Source organism: Oncorhynchus mykiss, chromosome 7 (genome assembly GCF_013265735.2).
Source record: "Oncorhynchus mykiss isolate Arlee chromosome 7, USDA_OmykA_1.1, whole genome shotgun sequence".
NCBI lineage: Eukaryota > Metazoa > Chordata > Actinopteri > Salmoniformes > Salmonidae > Oncorhynchus > Oncorhynchus mykiss.
The window spans coordinates 25463341-25480840 of record NC_048571.1 but is presented as its reverse complement, the minus strand read 5'-3'; the positions used below and the strand labels follow the sequence as shown (position 1 = coordinate 25480840).

Below are 17500 nucleotides of genomic sequence, written 5' to 3'. Positions count from 1 at the left end.
CATGACAGGCGAGAGAGTCCACTCCCAAATCAATTAAAACCTAATTAGGCTCTCAGTTCCTTCTCAGGCCTTTTATCTTTTGCGTACACGCTGTAGTGTGTGTGTGTGCGTGTGTGTGTTTTCCTTAAGCATGTGTCAGTTACAGCCCAAAAACACACATACTTTGTACACACACACACTTCACCAAGGGAGCTCTGGCGTAAACCTCTTTGAATAGCCACCGTGGTGTGGCCTTAGGTAGGAGGGTGTGTGAATTGGATCAAGGCCCTCTCATTAGTGAAGTTTGATCCTGGGCCTGTGCAGGCTTTTGTTCCAGCCCAGCACAAACGCACTTCACTTCGCTCTCATAAATCGGGAGCGTTACTGCTAGGCTGGAACAAATATGTGCACGCCCTGTGAGGTTCCCAGAACCACCGTTGATGGACACGGCTCTCTAGAGACTATGTCAATCTAAACATTCCTGCTCCCAATGACCGTGTATGGGGCTGTATTATTTGTGTGTGTGTGTGTGTGTGTGTGTGTGTGTGTGTGTGCTGTATTATGTGTGTGTGTGTGTGTGTGTGTATGTGTGTGTGTGTGTGCTGTATTGTGTGTGTGTGTGTGTGTGTGTGTGTGTGTGTGTGTGTGTGTGCACATGTGGGTCACACACAGAACAGTGATCCAGTGCTGTGCTGAAGGCTGCTGAAGGCCTTTCATTGTAATTAGATGTGAGGCTGTTTCAGCGGCTCTTGTTTGACGTCTCCGTCACATATCCAGGGGAGGGTTGAGGGGGGACGCTTGTTAATTATCCGTCCCAGGAAATCCACCGTGGAAAAGCTGAAATTCACTATTTTCCTTCATCTGCTTGCTCTGCCCTCATGTTTAGCATCACATTATACGTGTTTTACCCTTTTCCTTACAGGACAACCATGGCTACAAGCTGATAAACAATTTGACATAAACAGTTGCATTCATGACTATTGACTAATGCCAATACAGATATAAGGCCTGCCAAGCAAAAACCTGAAATTGTTTGCTCACTGGGAAATGAATATCCCACTAGTCAGTGACAACTGTTTGGAGGTTGTGACCGCAACTGTGAGCTTATTACAGTACTATAGACACTATGTCCTGGGATTTCTTATGATCTTCTATGTAGAAGAACACACACACGCATGCCTGTCATGCAAGCACACACACCGTGACCCCTCTCCCAGCTTCATAAGTGTCAGCGACTCGTTTTTCTGTTGAGTTGGCTAATTTTGGAGCGGCAGGTGAGGATTTGTCTGAGTCCAAGTTTCACCTCTCTCTGTCTCTGAAATGACAGTTAAGAATTTGGGTTAATGGGTCAAAGGTCATGTGGACTAGAGTTCAATCACATTGAGCCCCAAAGCTGTTTTCTTCTCTATTCTTCTCTTTGTCCTTGGTTTTATAAGCTTGAATCATCCATTCAACATTCTCCTGAAATCAATACATCCTTCTCAAAGCACCTCTTTTAGCGTACACATGATTAAATAAATCCACAGGTACGTCGTCCATATTAGGACAGCCTTAGTTTTGATTAGACCAAAACAACTCTTCCTGAGATGAAATCAATTCCTGCTGACCCTGAGGCTGTCCTAATATGGACACCACGCGTAAAAACATTTCCAGGATTTCTCACGAAATTCTCCATGTCTCATTCTCAGGTACGACTTCATTGAGATCCGCGATGGCGGCTCGGACTCGGCTGAGCTGCTGGGTAAACACTGCAGTAACATCGCCCCCCCAGCCATCATCTCTTCTGGTACTGCCCTGCACATCAAGTTTGTCTCAGACTACGCCCACCAGGGGGCTGGCTTCTCGCTGCGCTACGAGATCTTCAAGACAGGTGAGCCCATTATGTCCGGCGCTTCGTTGTTGAGGCGTTTTTAGTGGTTGTTATTTTGGGAGGTTTTCATGATCTTTAAGACAGGTGAGTGAATTCTCTAATTCTGCCCGGTGAGCAGAGGGGGGGGGGGGGGGGGGGGGGTGTTATTGGTTGTGTGATTGGGACGTTGATGTTTGACTGGTTACCGTTAGGTCGGGATGGAGACATATGCAGAGAGACTTTGGCCAATCTTAAATGGACGCCAAGTTGTTGCCTCTGAGATTTCTATTTATTCAATATAAATGTGCATTTGGAAACCTGTGTTGGTCAATATTGCCCATGAGGTGCTAACATGGCTTTCAACCATGTAAATGTGATCTAAGTTCATCCTAATACATTTTTGGGGTTGAAACCACAATGGCCAAACTCTCTCCAATGGCTCTGGGTGGTCATTCCCCTAACTAGCTAACTAGCCTTGTGGAACATGGATGGTTGACTGAGTTCTTGCTATGGATGCCTTGGGCAGAAGGACCTATGATGACCTTCTCCTTAACGTGGTGGGCGTCTACCTCACCCATGCACACCTATTACACACAAACACACGCGCGCTCACCTCGCCGCCTCACACACACACACACACACCCAGACACTCCCAGACCACTCCCAGACCAATTAGCTTCAAGAGAGGCAGGGAGGAAAATAAACGTGGGTAAGCCTTTAACTCTTTTCATCCTGTCTGAAAAGTATCTCAGGAGGCCTAGTGGTTAGAGCGTTGGACTAGTAACCGGAAGTTTGCTAGTTCAAACCCCCGAGCTGACAAGGTACAAATCTGTCGTTCTGCCCCTGAACAGGCAGTTAACCCACTGTTCCCAGGCCGTCATTGAAAATAAGAATTTGTTCTTAACTGACTTGCCTGGTTAAATAAAGGTAAAATAAAAATAAAAAATAAAATTAACTGGCCTGGGATCTGCTTCATCTAGAGGGGGAGGATGGCTGAGAGGGGTTACAGGCGGTGAGGAGATGATGAGGAGGGAGGGGTGAGGAGGAGGGGGCAGGGTGGGGGAGAGTGATTGAGAGGGGCTACAGGCGGTATAGGGAGATGATGAGGAGGGAGGGGGGGGGGAGGGGGCAGGGTGGGGGAGAGTGATTGAGAGGGGTTGCAGGCGGTATAGGGAGATGATGAGGAAGGAGGGGTGAGGAGGAGGGGACAGGGTGGGGGAGAGTGATTGAGAGGGGTTACAGGCGGTATAGGGAGATGATGAGGAGGGAGGGGTGAGGAGGAGGGGGCAGGGAGGGGGAGAGTGATTGAGAGGGGTTACAGGCGGTATAGGGAGATGATGAGGAGGGAGGGGTGAAGAGGAGGGGGCAGGGTGGGGGAGAGTGATTGAGAGGGGTTACAGGCGGTAAGGAGATGATGATGATGAGGGAGGGGGGAGGAGGAGGGGGCAGGGTGGGGTAGAGTGATTGAGAGGGGCTACAGGCGGTATAGGGAGATGATGAGGAGGGAGGGGGGAGGAGGAGGGGGCAGGGTGGGGGAGAGTGATTGAGAGGGGTTACAGGCGGTGAGGAGATGATGAGGAGGGAGGGGGGAGGAGGAGGGGGCAGTGTGGGGGAGAGTGATTGAGAGGGGTTACAGGCGGTATAGGGAGATGATGAGGAGGAGGGGGCAGGGTGGGGGAGAGGGATTGAGAGGGGCTACAGGCGGTATAGGGAGATGATTACTGGGAGAGGGAGAGGGTAGAGTGAGGATGAGGGATTGAGAGGGGCTACAGGCGGTATAGGGAGATGATTACTGGGAGAGGGAGAGGGTAGAGTGAGGATGAGGGATTGAGAGGGGCTACAGGCGGTATAGGGAGATGATTACTGGGAGAGGGAGAGGGTAGAGTGAGGATGAGGGATTGAGAGGGGCTACAGGCGGTATAGGGAGATGATTACTGGGAGAGGGAGAGGGTAGAGTGAGGATGAGGGATTGAGAGGGGCTACAGGCGGTATAGGGAGATGATTACTGGGAGAGGGAGAGGGTAGAGTGAGGATGAGGGATTGAGAGGGGCTACAGGCGGTATAGGGAGATGATTACTGGGAGAGGGAGAGGGTAGAGTGAGGATGAGGGATTGAGAGGGGCTACAGGCGGTATAGGGAGATGATTACTGGGAGAGGGAGAGGGTAGAGTGAGGATGAGGGATTGAGAGGGGCTACAGGCGGTATAGGGAGATGATTACTGGGAGAGGGTAGAGTGAGGATGAGGGATTGAGAGGGGCTACAGGCGGTATAGGGAGATGATTACTGGGAGAGGGAGAGGGTAGAGTGAGGATGAGGGATTGAGAGGGGCTACAGGCGGTATAGGGAGATGATTACTGGGAGAGGGAGAGGGTAGAGTGAGGATGAGTTGGGATTTGAGTTTAACCATGGTGCTGGTGGTGGTAGTCCATAAGAGGAAGTGTACTTGACATACAGTACACTCACTGTACTGAGCTATACTGATACGTTCTATATTGAGCTGCTCTTTGCTTGTAAGATCCCATTGACATGGATGTTTGGGTGGGATTCGTGTAGTAGTACCTCCTCTGTTTCCAAACATTTTTAAACTTGATTTGAACGTGGCCCAGTTTTGTCATTTAGCTCTGTTACCAAGGCCACCAGCACAATGATATGATGATGTGATAGGGCTGGTATTATACACACATACACACACTCTAACAGAATGGATGGGTATGCTGTTGCCATGGTTTTAACAAGAGCCTACTATGCATTTGGGGTGCAAAAAACAATGGTATGCGTGTGCGATATGTGTCCGTGGGTGGTTACAGTGTGCTTGGTCGTTATAGGATTTTGTTTGTGTCTAAGTAGGCGTATAGATGTGTGTGTGTGCGTGCGTGCTCTGTGTGTGTGTGTGTGTGTCTGTGCCTGCGTGTGTTTCTGTGCGAGAGAGATCGACACGCAGAGCACATGTTTTGGAGGGCGCTGTTCTCTCCCTCTGCATCCTACACCCATCATGGTTGTTTGTTTTAACAAGTCAGGTTCGGGACAAATCGCTCCACAAACCCCAGTAGTGTGCGAGTTCTGGGAGAACATTAGAGACTGCCAGGCACAACCCCCAGTGAGAGAGCTGTTGTTTATTTACATTGATGTTTGTGCATGAGGGCTGTGTGTTCTAGTCTTATTTGTGTGCACTTGCCGTGTGTGTGTGTGTGTGTGTGTGTGTGTGTGTACATGTTCTCGTCTTATTTAAGTGTGCGCGTGCAGTGTGTGTGTTTATGCATCCGTGTGTGTTTTTGAAGGAGTGCGTCACTAGAGGAGATATGATCTTAGGTCAATACACAGCTTGGAGGCGTGTCTGTCAGTCCTACTTTCGCTGCTGATCAGGGTCGTGTTCATTGGGGCACACAACGGGAACACGTTTCGAAAACAGTTTGCAACTGAAACTAAAATCAGTGTTTCTTATTGGGCAAGTCCAAGTAATAGCCCCACCCTGTTTCAGTCTGTTTTCTTCCGTTTGGTGCCAAATGAACACGACCCTTGCAGTCTCTTTTCCTAGACTGCCATCAGCACCCGAGGTGAATGAGGAGGAGTCTGTTGTAGCTTCACTCAGAGAATACACTGTTAAGTAAGCAGAGTGTGTGTGCAGACATGCATATGTGTTTGTGTATACTGTACCTCCCTTCCTATGTTCAGTGCCAATAATGGATACAGGGATAATAAACAGCAATAAGATATTTGACTTCTCACCCTAAACTGTATTCCCTGATCCATTTTCCCCTGAGCCCCCATCCCCTCCCCCTGGGGGAGCGTGTGCCCCAAAACAACAACCCTCCAACCCCACCCCACCCGCATCCCCCACACCCGCACCATAACCCCACAGTGGTGAAAGTACACCCCACTGCCCTCCCTCCCCCATTATTGTTGTGCCCTACTTTTCTCACACACACTGGCGTATTAACCCCTCATACCAAACCAGCCCCCCACTCCGCCCCCTGTCATGTGACTGTTACTGTGACACTGTTACCACGGCTACAGCGGGAAGACTTCCCGCCAAGCGACCTCCACCAGCCTCCAGCACTAGCGCAGCCAATCGTGATTGATCTTTCTGTGGTTCCCCCTTGGGGTCATGGTTGACTCTGTCCCCCCCTAACTCGGTCTGTAGGGTCACCTTTGGAATCCAGACACACGAACACACACCCCTCAAGTGTATTTCCGCAGAACCCTCGGGTTGACTCCAGCGAGAGTAGGCTGCGAGGCAGAGAGGGAGAACGGTAGAGTGGGAGAGTGAGAGAAGGGGAGTGTCAGAGGTTGAGATGTGCAACAGACGTGCACAAACGTGGAGGTGAACTCTCACAGCATGAGGTTGCACGAGGAGGAGGGAGAGGAAGACGAAAACAGGAGCAGGGGGGGGAAGAGGGTGAATGAACAGGCTACGCACATTCCTCCTAGGGATGGGGGGAGGAAGGAATGGAGCGTGGGAGGGAGGGAGGGGGGATTCCCTGACAAAATGTGCAGCGACTACTCCGTCAGGCACTCGAGCGGAAAGCGCCCGATGCATTTCTACCCAGCAACTCACCCACTCACCCCTCCCTCTCCCCCCTCCCCCTCCTCAACCCCCCGCCGGCAGACAGCTCTTGCCAAATGGCTGCTCGTGGTGAAATGTGCAAACCAGGCGTGTGTGTGGGGGGAAGAGGGGCTTGTTTTTGGAATGTTCATATAGTTGAACTAATAAGGACTAACAAAAGGGAGAGTACTCATGCATACACACCATCTCTCACACACATATTTGGCATGTGGCGATGTCAGCGTGTGCGAAGCTGGTGGTAACACACACTGGGCTAATATAGACAATGCAATGGTGTGATTGAAGCCCTCTTTCACACACACACACACACACACACACACACACACACACACACACACACACACACACACACACACATTGCCTATTCAGTGAGGGCCAGTCAATGAGCAGTAGTAGACCTTGCTGGAGAAGTGCTTTGGCATGCTTTCTCGTGTGTGTGTGTGTGTGTCTCTCCTCTCGTCCTGCGGTGAAAGGCAGCAGTCCTCATCTCCATGAGGTCTATAACAGTGTGGCCGGCATAGTGACTGGTTAAGGCAGGCATCACACTGGCCTTGCCTCTACTCGTTAAACGAGAGGGTCTGACTGACCAATGGAGACACAGACACGCGCGCGCACACACACACATACATGCACGGAGGGACAACACACATGCGCAAGCAAACACGTACACACACACACACACACACAAAGGCCTTTGAGAGAACATTCAAACACTGCCCCGTGGTGATGGTTGGGGTTGTTGTGAATTAGGGGTAGACCACATGTGGTTGAAGTACTAGGTCATATCAGATCTGGGGGGGGGGGGGGGGGGGGGGGGGTGCTTGTCTGTTTGCTGTTGCTAATCTGGTCTTCTATTCCCTCTTTCCACTTTCCAGGCTTCTTCCACTGTGCTGCTCTTTCTACATGCCCTGCCCCTCAACAATGTATACACAGTACAACTCAACAATGTATACACAGTACACCTCAACAATGTATACACAGTACACCTCAAAAATGTATACACAGTACACCTCAAGGACATGTCCGTTCTATACCATTGCTGTTGTTAGAGCTTTGAATAACCAGAGAGGCGGAGGATAGAGAAGACAAGAGAGAGAAACAGGGTGAGAGGTGGGAACACAGAAGAGGTTGGGGATTGTAAGGTGCAAAAGTATATTTGATCAGTGCTTTGAATAAATGAGAGAGAGGGAGGGAGAGAGAGAGGGAGAGAGAGAGGGAGGGAGAGAGAGAGAGAGGGAGGGAGAGAGAGAGAGAGAGAGAGAAGGAGAGAGAGAGGAGAGAGAGAGAGAGGAGAGAGAGAGAGAGAGAGAGAGAGAGAGAGAGAGAGAGAGAGAGAGAGAGCGACGTGCACATCACAAATCATGAATGTGCGCGTCCATAAACCCTCAGTAACTCAGGGGGAAGTTTATATGGGAGGCACATCTGTCGAGAACTCAAGGTGAGCCGCCCAGGGCGCATAAATCTGCATAGCTAATGAGCTGCCGGGCCGCTTAGCGAGTTTACTCCCGTTTGATTTGGCTTGTGTTTTTCTTTTCTCTTATTTTGTTGAAGCAAGGGAGTGAATGCAGAGCTTACTGGGTTGTGGGGGCGAATATGAGGTTTATGATGAGGCGTGTGTGTGTGTCAAAGGTCAAATGGGGGTGCTTATATTTGTCCTGTTTCGCTGCGTGTACACGTGGGTCACCTGTACGAGTGTGAGGTATGGAAATGGAAATGTTTTTGTTGTTGCATATCCCAACTCTCCCTGACACACCCTCGGAGAGTGGGGTCACGGCCAGGGATCAGCCATTATTGACTGCCACCCTGGACCAATTAGGCTTAAGTGCCTTGCACAAGGGCAGATCGGCAGATTTTTTTCACCTTGTCGGCTCTGCGATTTGAACGAGCAACCTTAAGGATCCAGGCCCATTGGTCTAACCGCTAGGGTACCTTCCGCCCTGTGTGTGAGAGTGCATGTGTGTGTGAGAGTGCATGTGTGTGTGTATGTGTGTTGCACAATGAACTGCGACTGGATTCTATTATTGCTGTCTTGCAGTGGCAAATGTCTTGTCATCGATAAAATGCCCTACTGGTAAAAAATGATTGCTTTCCTGTGAAAAATGTCTCATGTCTGTGTCCTGTGTGTGTTCGCCATAGGATCGGAATTCTGTTTCCGGAATTTCACCAGTCCTTCCGGAGTGATCGAGTCCCCTGGCTTCCCCGACAAGTACCCCCACAACCTGGAATGTTCTTACATCATCATAACTCCGCCCCACATGGACGTGACCCTGACCTTCTTGACCTTTGACCTGGAGAACGACCCCCTGCTGTCAGGAGAGGGAGACTGCAAGTACGACTGGCTGGACGTGTGGGACGGGCTGCCCCAGGGTGAGTGCTTACCAGACACATACACATATGCATGTGTACACACACACACACATACACACTGTATGAGGCACATGCATGTGTTTGAACACAAACACACACATACCCACACACATCGTCTACAATACCGCAATGGAGCTTTTTCTGCGGCCTTTGTCTCAATAACAATCCAGGAACTAGCCCCTTCCTGCATTAGCCATCCTACACCTCCCAGGACTAAGCTTTTCCCATGACTTGTTTCCCATTCATCCCCTTCATCAGGCCTACTTCCCCCTTGCTTCAATCTGCCCTTATCACACAGCACTTTCTTCCTGTTTGGGAATAGGGAGTACGGTGAAGTTGCCCCTAGATGCTGTTCTTGGGTCAATTTAAAATTTTTCTCACGAATGTTTAAGGTTAGGATTGGGGGAGGGGAGGCTAATCCTAGATCTGTACCTAGGGGAAATGTCACACTGGAAGCGAGAGTGAGAGTGCATGTATGAGGGGTATCGGTTGCCGTGGCGGTGATGCGCCTGTGGGTTACATAACGCACCGTAGCTACATGCTAGTGGTATCAGGAGAGATCAGGAGAGGAAGGGAAGGGGAAAGCACCAGTGGGAGAAAGCTCTGGAGAGCGGTATCAAAACGCTCCGTTTTCTACCGCTGGGGCTGGGAGCAAGATGCTGATAGATTAGTAGAGAGGAGAATTTTGACTCTCACTTGCTCAAATATTTTTTTGAACTTGAAATGGCCAATACAACAGCTTCAATACCTCCTCACTTAGGGCCAAACTACTCCCATTTTCACTGTGGTTCAAATGCTTTGGTCAATCACACAAGTAGAAATGAGTCTTTTGTATAACATGACCCATGTGGGAATTACATTACATTTACAGACTAAAACTTTACAGACTAAAACTAAAGTACTGGGCATCAGGTTCCATTTCAACTCAAAGAAGAGAGGCAAGATTCATTGAAATACATTGAAATTCCAATTCAAGAATAGTTTTTTTTTTTTTTTTAAACAAGGGATTTTTCATGACTTGAATTAAGAATTTCAATGAACTTCCTTGATTGACTGAATTGACGTGGAATTGAGCCCAACCCCATCGAGCACATTAGTCGAAACACTGGAGAGTCTTTAGATCTGAAGGAAAAGAATGGAAAGCTGATTTGGGGAATCTTCCGGAACGTTGTGTGTGTGTGTCTGTAATCCTGGCGGATTGGGTGGGATTGAGAAGATTGGGTGACAGCCGTGTATAATCTAAAGTCTGCCCCCACAGTGGGTCTTAATCCCAGCCTAAACCACACGAGATGGAGAGACTCACGCTGAGACACAGACCTTCAGCCTTTTCATTAGATGCTTACTCCAGTTTAAGCCCATGTCTGGACCAAAAAGCACTTTCAATGGAGATGCTCACATTCCATGAAATGCAGGGATGCTAATGAAACATGTTAAAATCCTGAAATAAATATATAAAAAATAGGAAACCGCATCCGAGTTTGCTTTTTGCAGGAATATATCGAATAAACGTGCAAGTTTTTATTTTATTTTGTGAAATAAGTATATTAAAAGGTCCACAAGTATTTTCTTCGACAAGGTAAAAATCTGTCGTTCTGCCCCTGAACAAGGCAGTTAACCCGCTGTTCCCCGGTAGGCCGTCATTGTAAATAAGAATTTGTTCTTAACTGACTTGCCTTGTTAAATAAAACATTTACATCGGTTTATTTTGAACACTGAAAACATACTGTATATGTTGAATGAAGACCCCTCCTAACTATTTTTGTCTGTGTGTGTTTCCAGTGGGCCCTCTGATTGGTCGTTACTGTGGTACTAAGATTCCTCCTGAGATCAAGTCATCGTCTGGTCTGCTGTCTCTGTCCTTCCACACGGACATGGCTGTGGCCAAAGACGGCTTCTCAGCCCGCTACAACATGACACACAAAGAAGTCAATGACAGTAAGCCTCTCCCGCCTCTCTCTCTGTCTGTCCGTCTGTCTTTTGTTTTCTCGTTCTCCTGTTCTCGCGTTCCCATATCCCTTTCTGTTTCTCTCTTTCCTTCCATCTCTCGCTCCCTCTACCGTTCTATATGTGTCCTATTGCCCTCGTAGGCACTTTCTCTCTCTGCCTCTCTTGACCTCTCTCTCCTTTTCACTCCCTCTTCTCTCTTTCTTTCCCTCTGGTGTCCCTCCGCCTCTAACTCTGGTCCCCCTCTTTCCACCAAACTCTCTCTGTCTCCTAACCACACCCTCCCTCACCTGCGCCCTTTTCGCTCTCTTCCCCTCTAACCCCCCCCCCCCCCCCCCCCCCCCCCCCCCCCCCCCTCCACAGCGTTCCACTGCAGCACAGCGTTTGGTCTGGAGTCGGGGAAGATTTCGGACGACCAGATCTCAGCCTCGTCCTCCTTCTACGACGGGCGCTGGTCCCCTCGCCAGGCCAGGCTCAACAACATGGACAACGCCTGGACACCCAGCGAGGACAGCACCAAGGAGTACATCCAGGTCAGACAGTTAAAAAAAAAAAGAGACACAGCGAGAGAGACAGCGAGAGACACACACATAGACCCACACACAGACACACACACAAAACGCACACACACACACACACACACACACACACACACACACACAATCAAACACTGTTTTGACAATATGCAGTGTGCGGAGCAGATGCAGGATGCGATCTGTCACTTGATAGATGAGTTCGCTACTCAGGAATGGGCTGTTAGCAGTGGAATAGTGTGCCATTGATTTTTTTTACCTCCTCCTCTCCCTTATCCCGCTCTCCCTCCCCAACAGCAGCCCCATAGGGCCAGGCAGCACCCCCCCCCCCCCCCCCCCCTGTCTATGTGACAGATGGACATACAGTGGCAAGACAACAATAGATGAACACAGTCTGATTAAACTAATAACACACAAATGATTGTATTTTTCTTGTCTATATTGAATACATCATTTAAACATTCACAGTGTAGGTTTGGGAAAAGTATGTGAACCCCTAGGCTAATGACTTCTCCAAAAGCTAATTGGTGTGAGAAGTCAGCTGACCTGGAGTCCAATCAATGAGACGAGATTGGAGATGTTGGTTTGAGATGCCCTGCCCTATAAGAAACACTCACGAAATTTGACTTTGCTATGTGAACCATGCCTCGAACAAAAGAGATCTCAGAAGACCGTCAGATTAAGAACTGTTGACTTGCATAAAGCTGGAAAGGGTTACAAAAGTACCTCTAAAAGCCTTGATGTTCATCAGTCCACGGTAAGACACATTGTCTATAAATGGAGAAAGTTCAGCACTGTTGCTACTCTCCCTAGGAGTGGCTGTCCTGCAAAGATGACTGCAAGAGCACAGCGCAGAATGCTCAGTGAGGTTAAGAAGAATCCTAGAGTGTCACCTAAAGATTTACAGAAATCTCTGGAACATGCTAACAGCTCTGTTGACGAATCTACGACAGGTAAAACACTAAACAAGAATGGTGTTCATGGGAGGACACCACGGAAGAAGCCACTGCTGTCCAAAAAAAAAACATTGCTGCACCTCTGAAGTTTGCAAAAGAGCACCTGGATGTTCCACAGTGCTTCTGGCAAAATATTCTGTGGACAGATTAAACTAAAGTTGTGTTGTTTGGAAGGAACACATAACAGTTTGTGTGGAGAAAAAAAAGGCACAGGACACCAACATCAAAACCTCCTCCCAAAAATAAGGTATGGTGGAGGGAGCTTCATGGTTTGGGGCTGTTTTGCTGCCTCAGGGCCTGGACAGCTTGCTGTCATCGACGGAAAAATGAATTCCCAAGTTTAGCAAGACATTTTGCAGGAGAATATAAGGCTATCTGTCCGCCAATTGAAGCTCAACAGAAGTTGGGTGATGCAACAGGACAACGACCCCAAAACACAGAAGTAAATCAACAACAGAATGGCTTCAACAGAAGAAAATACCCCTTCTGGAATGGCCCAGTCAGAGTCCTGACCTCAACCCAATTTGAGATGCTGTGGCATGACCTCAAGAGAGCAGTTCACACCAGACATCCCAAGAATATTGCTGAACTGAAACAGTTTTGTAAAGAGGAATGGTCCAAAATTCCTCCTGACCGTTGTACAGGTCTGGTCCGCAACCACAGAAAACATTTGGTTGAGGTTATTGCTGCCAAATAAGGGTCAACCAGGTATTTTTTTTTTTTTTTTTTTTTTACCTTTATTTAACCAGGCAAGTCAGTTAAGAACAAATTCTTATTTTCAATGACGGCCTGGGAACAGTGGGTTAACTGCCTGTTCAGGGGCAGAACGACAGATTTGTACCTTGTCAGCTCGGGGGTTTGAACTCGCAACCTTCCGGTTACTAGTCCAACGCTCTAACCACTAGGCTACCCTGCCGTATTAAATCCAAGGGTTCACATACTTTTACCACCCTACACTGTGAATGTTTACACGGTGTGTTCAATAAAGACATACAAAATTATAATTGTTTGTGTGTTATTCGTTTAAGCAGACTGTGTTTGTCTATTGTTCCGATCTAGACGAAGATCCGATCAAATTTAATGAACAATTTATGCAGAAATCCAGGTAAACATCCAGGGTGTAGGGTGGGAAAAGAATGTGAACCCTTGGATTTAATACCTGGTTGACCCTTATTTGGCAGCAATAACCTCAACCAAAAGTGTTCTGTAGTTGCGGATCAGACCTGTACAGCATGTGATGTCTAGACGTATCTGTGTGGGTATTTGGCTCAAAGGAGTGCAGGATCTGCATCGTTACTTCATATCTCTGTTGTCCCAATAACCTTACCTACTTGGTATCTCGTTCTCTCTCTGCACATGGAAAAATAAAGGAAGGTAGAATAGAGCAGAATAGAATTGAAATGTATTGAATCAAATAAATTGTCCTTTTATTTTGTAATAAATGGAAATGTATCTTCTGCTTCTTCTGAAATGTATCTCATTATCGCTCCCCCTCTCTTCCCCCTTCCACCACTCCCTCTCTCTCTCTATCGCTCGCTCGCTCGCTCTCTCTCGCTCTCTCTCTCTCTCTCTCTCTCGCTCTCTCTCTCTCGCTCTCTCTCTCTCTCTCTCTCTCTCTCTCTCTCTCTCTCTCCTCTCTCTCTCTCCCTCCTCTCTCTCTCTCTCTCCCCTCCCTCCTCTCTCTCTCCCCTCCCCCTCTCTCTCTCTCTCCCCTCCCTCTCTCTCTCCCTCCTCTCTCTCCCCTCCCTCTCTCTCTCTCCCCTCCCTCTCTCTCTCTCTCCCCTCCCTCTCTCTCTCTCTCCCCTCCCTCTCTCTCTCTCTCCCCTCCCTCTCTCTCTCTCTCTCCCCTCCCTCTCTCTCTCTCTCTCCCCCCCCCTCTCTCTCCTCTCTCTATTGCTCTGTCTCGCTCTCCCAGGTGGACCTCCACTTCCTCAAGGTGCTGACAGGCATCGCCACCCAGGGGGCAGTCTCCAAGGAGACCCAGAAGTCCTACTACGTGACCACCTTCAAGCTGGAGGTCAGCACCAATGGAGAGGACTGGATGACTTATCGCTACGGCAAGAATCACAAGGTAAACCCCCCAATGTAGCACCTGGAACCTGAAAGCTAGAACCCAAATGTGGAACCCAGTTCTCAAAGTCTCAGTTGGTTGGATATTAGTTCTTTCAGCTGCAGCCTAGCTGGCAGAGCTGGTTGACACAACGTCGTAATGAATGCGAAATTGACGTCACTTCTAACCGTTTTGCCCACTGGGAGACTAGCTGGTTCAATTCGCTCTGGATAAGCGTGTCTTATCCAGACATGTAAATGACTCAACTGTAAATGTTATGTAATTCCCACCATGGGTCATGTAATACACCGCTCCCAAGACAAATCTATAATCTATATATCTTGTGTGATTGACCAACATGTCAATGGCGTGTGTACTGGGAGCGGTGTCAGGTGCAGGAGAGCAGAGTGTTGTGAACAGGCACACACTTTATTGAGGCAGGAGAAGCCAGCAGACGGACGCCACTGCGTCGAAACCTCCAGCCAATATGCAAACGTGCAAAACGCGCAAAACCGCCTCACGGGTGGCGCAGTGGTTAAGGGCGCTGTACTGCAGCGCCAGCTGTGCCACCAGAGACTCTGGGTTCGCACCCAGGCTCTGTCGCAGCCGGCCGTGACCGGGAGGTCTGTGGGGCGACGCACCAATTGGCCTAGCGTCGTCCGGGTTAGGGAGGGCTTGGTTGGTAGGGATATCCTTGTCTCATCGCGCACCAGCGACTCCTGTGGCGGTTCGGGCGCAGTGCGCGCTAACCAGGGTGGCCAGGTGCACGGTGTTTCCTCCGACACATTGGTGCGGCTGGCTTCCGGGTTGGATGCGCACTGTGTTAAGAAGCAGTGCGGCTTGGTTGGGTTGTGTATCGGAGGACGCATGACTTTCAACCTTTGTCTCTCCCGAGCCCGTACGGGAATTGTAGCGATGAGACAAGATAGTAGCTACTAAAAACAATTGGATACCACGAAATTGGGGAGAAAAAGGGGTAAAAGAAAAAATAATATATATATATATTTTAAAAAACGCGCAAAACAGTCACAATGATATTGTATGAACATGAAACAGAAACAAGGAATAAATGCATACCAGTAAAGCGCGTCGACATAGACACGTAACACAAAAGCAATCTCACACAAAGACATGAGGGGGAACAGAGGAATGAATACATGCAGTGTGATTGGGTAATGAAAAGCAGGTGTGCAGGGAACAAGACAAAACAAATGGATCAATGAGAAAATGGAGCGGCGATGGCTAGAAAGCCGGCGACGTCGATCCGCCGAACGCCGCCCGAACAGGGAGAGGAGCCCGAACAAGGAGAGGAGCCCGACTTCGGTGGAAGTTGTGACACCAAAGCATTTGAACCATATTGAAGATGAGAATAGTTTGGCTCTAAGTGAGGAGGTATTGAAGCTGTTGTATTGGGGCTGTTTTATAAAATATACAAACTAAAACTAGACTAAAAACGTTTCTTAAATTTGTCTGAAATATATCCCAGTTATCAAGGCCAGAAGAGTTAGCTGCTCTGTTGGTGCTGTTCCGATGATACTGTGGGAATGACTGGGAATTAGATTCAGATTCCTGTTGAGAATGAGTCATGTCCCTATCCCATGAAGTGTCTTCCTGATAAAGGGAGGAAGAAGGGAGTATTGGAAAGGAGGGAGGGAGGAACCTGCCAAACATGAACAATAGAGTCCTCTGTGTGCCCATATCTATCTCTGCTATTCATCATGCTTTCACACACACAAACACACACCAGTAGGGTTGTAAACACAGCTGGTGTGTGTGTCTGTGTCTGTGTCTCTGTCTGTGTGTCTGTATCTGTGTGCGTGCTTGAGTTTGTTTATGTTTGTCAATGGGATAAGGTAGGAATATAATACTCATACTCAATGTAAACGTGAACTCTGACCCAGATGTGTATGTTAAAGCCACCGTGGACTGTAGAGAGGGGGAGTGTAATCAGGTTTTTTATTTTTATATCCCAAACTCCTTTCTCTCTTTGGGGCCGCAGTCTGTCTGTTTCAGCTTTGTGTGACGGGTGGGGGGCATACGATGTCTGTGAAGCGATTATTTGAGGAAATGGATTTAGAATTAAATTAAAAACTCAAACAGATGGAAATCCCCCCCCACACACACACACACACCACCACTGACCTTAGAGATGACTGTCTGGACTGGAGATCAGTTTTGAGCAGGGGTGTGTGTGTGTACGAGAATGGGGTCACAGTCTGTCTAGTAATATACATACAGTATGTGCATACCAGACGTAGGTTCAAATAGATGTGCGGGGTTTGTACATTTTTAGATTATTCTATTGGTTCATACACACGCACAGGTCTGGTACACACACACACACACACACACACACCCTAAACCTCATAGAAACCGGTCATAATACTTATTCTAACCGCCTCTTTCAATGCCCTCTCAGTGGACATTATCTGGATCCATTCAAGCTCAAACGTCCCCTGTCCATATGCATGTTCCGTGACGGTTAATCCAACAATGGTGGCGTGCAGACAGACACACAGAGTTGGAGTTATAGCCTGGCCCTCAGCCCTTAGAGATCCTTTAAGTGTTTAAACCAGGGAACACGATGGGGGGGCATGGCAATGAAAGGAGATTTGCCCTTCTGATTGTCATTTAACAGTTAGTTTCTATCTAAACTAACGGGCTGGTAATGGGAGTGTCGGAGTGTGTGCGGGGGGGGGGGGGGGGGGGGGGGTGTGTTCATGTGTGTGTGTGTGCGTGCATGTCACACTGGTGATATGTCGTCCAGATGTGGCTTTGGTGGTGTATCGTCAGGTATGAGGCAACTACAGTATGAGTAAAGGGATTGAGACTTGTGTTTGCAGGTTGTGTTTGTTTGTGAATCTGTGCATGTCTGCATCTGTATTTATTGATGTGCAGACGTGTGTGTGTGTGTGTGTGTGTGCCTGTGTGTGTGAGAAGTGGGGAGCAGGGTGCCGACACACGGAAACAGCAGCTGGAGGTCTCTAGTCACTGTTCCGCAGTGAGCGACAGAAGGTTGGAAACATCAGCAGTTCTCATAAAGCGGATCTGAAGAATCACGCAAGTAGCACTAGGGTCTTATTCATTAGTGCACACCGTGGCAAACAGAAAATAAGCTATTCTTATTGGAAAAGCTCAGGTGGCTCAGTTGTGTGACTGGCAGCGTGTTGTTGGAACATGTGTGACTGGCAGCGTGTTGTTGGAACATGTGTGACTGGCAGTGTGTTGTTGGAACATGTGTGACTGGCAGCGTGTTGT

General features: G+C 48.5%; 1 protein-coding gene across 2 annotated transcripts in view; it reads left to right on the top strand.

The window, feature by feature from the left end:
* Positions 1 to 17500, top strand: part of nrp2a (neuropilin 2a) — a 65763-nt gene that overhangs the window by 17293 nt on the left and 30970 nt on the right. For both annotated transcript variants that reach the window (XM_036983064.1, XM_036983065.1), the window contains exons 3-7: positions 1668 to 1849; positions 8529 to 8759; positions 10539 to 10694; positions 11067 to 11236; positions 14108 to 14263. In XM_036983064.1, coding sequence (XP_036838959.1) covers positions 1668 to 1849; positions 8529 to 8759; positions 10539 to 10694; positions 11067 to 11236; positions 14108 to 14263 — 895 coding nt within the window. The remainder of the gene's footprint in view (positions 1 to 1667; positions 1850 to 8528; positions 8760 to 10538; positions 10695 to 11066; positions 11237 to 14107; positions 14264 to 17500) is intronic.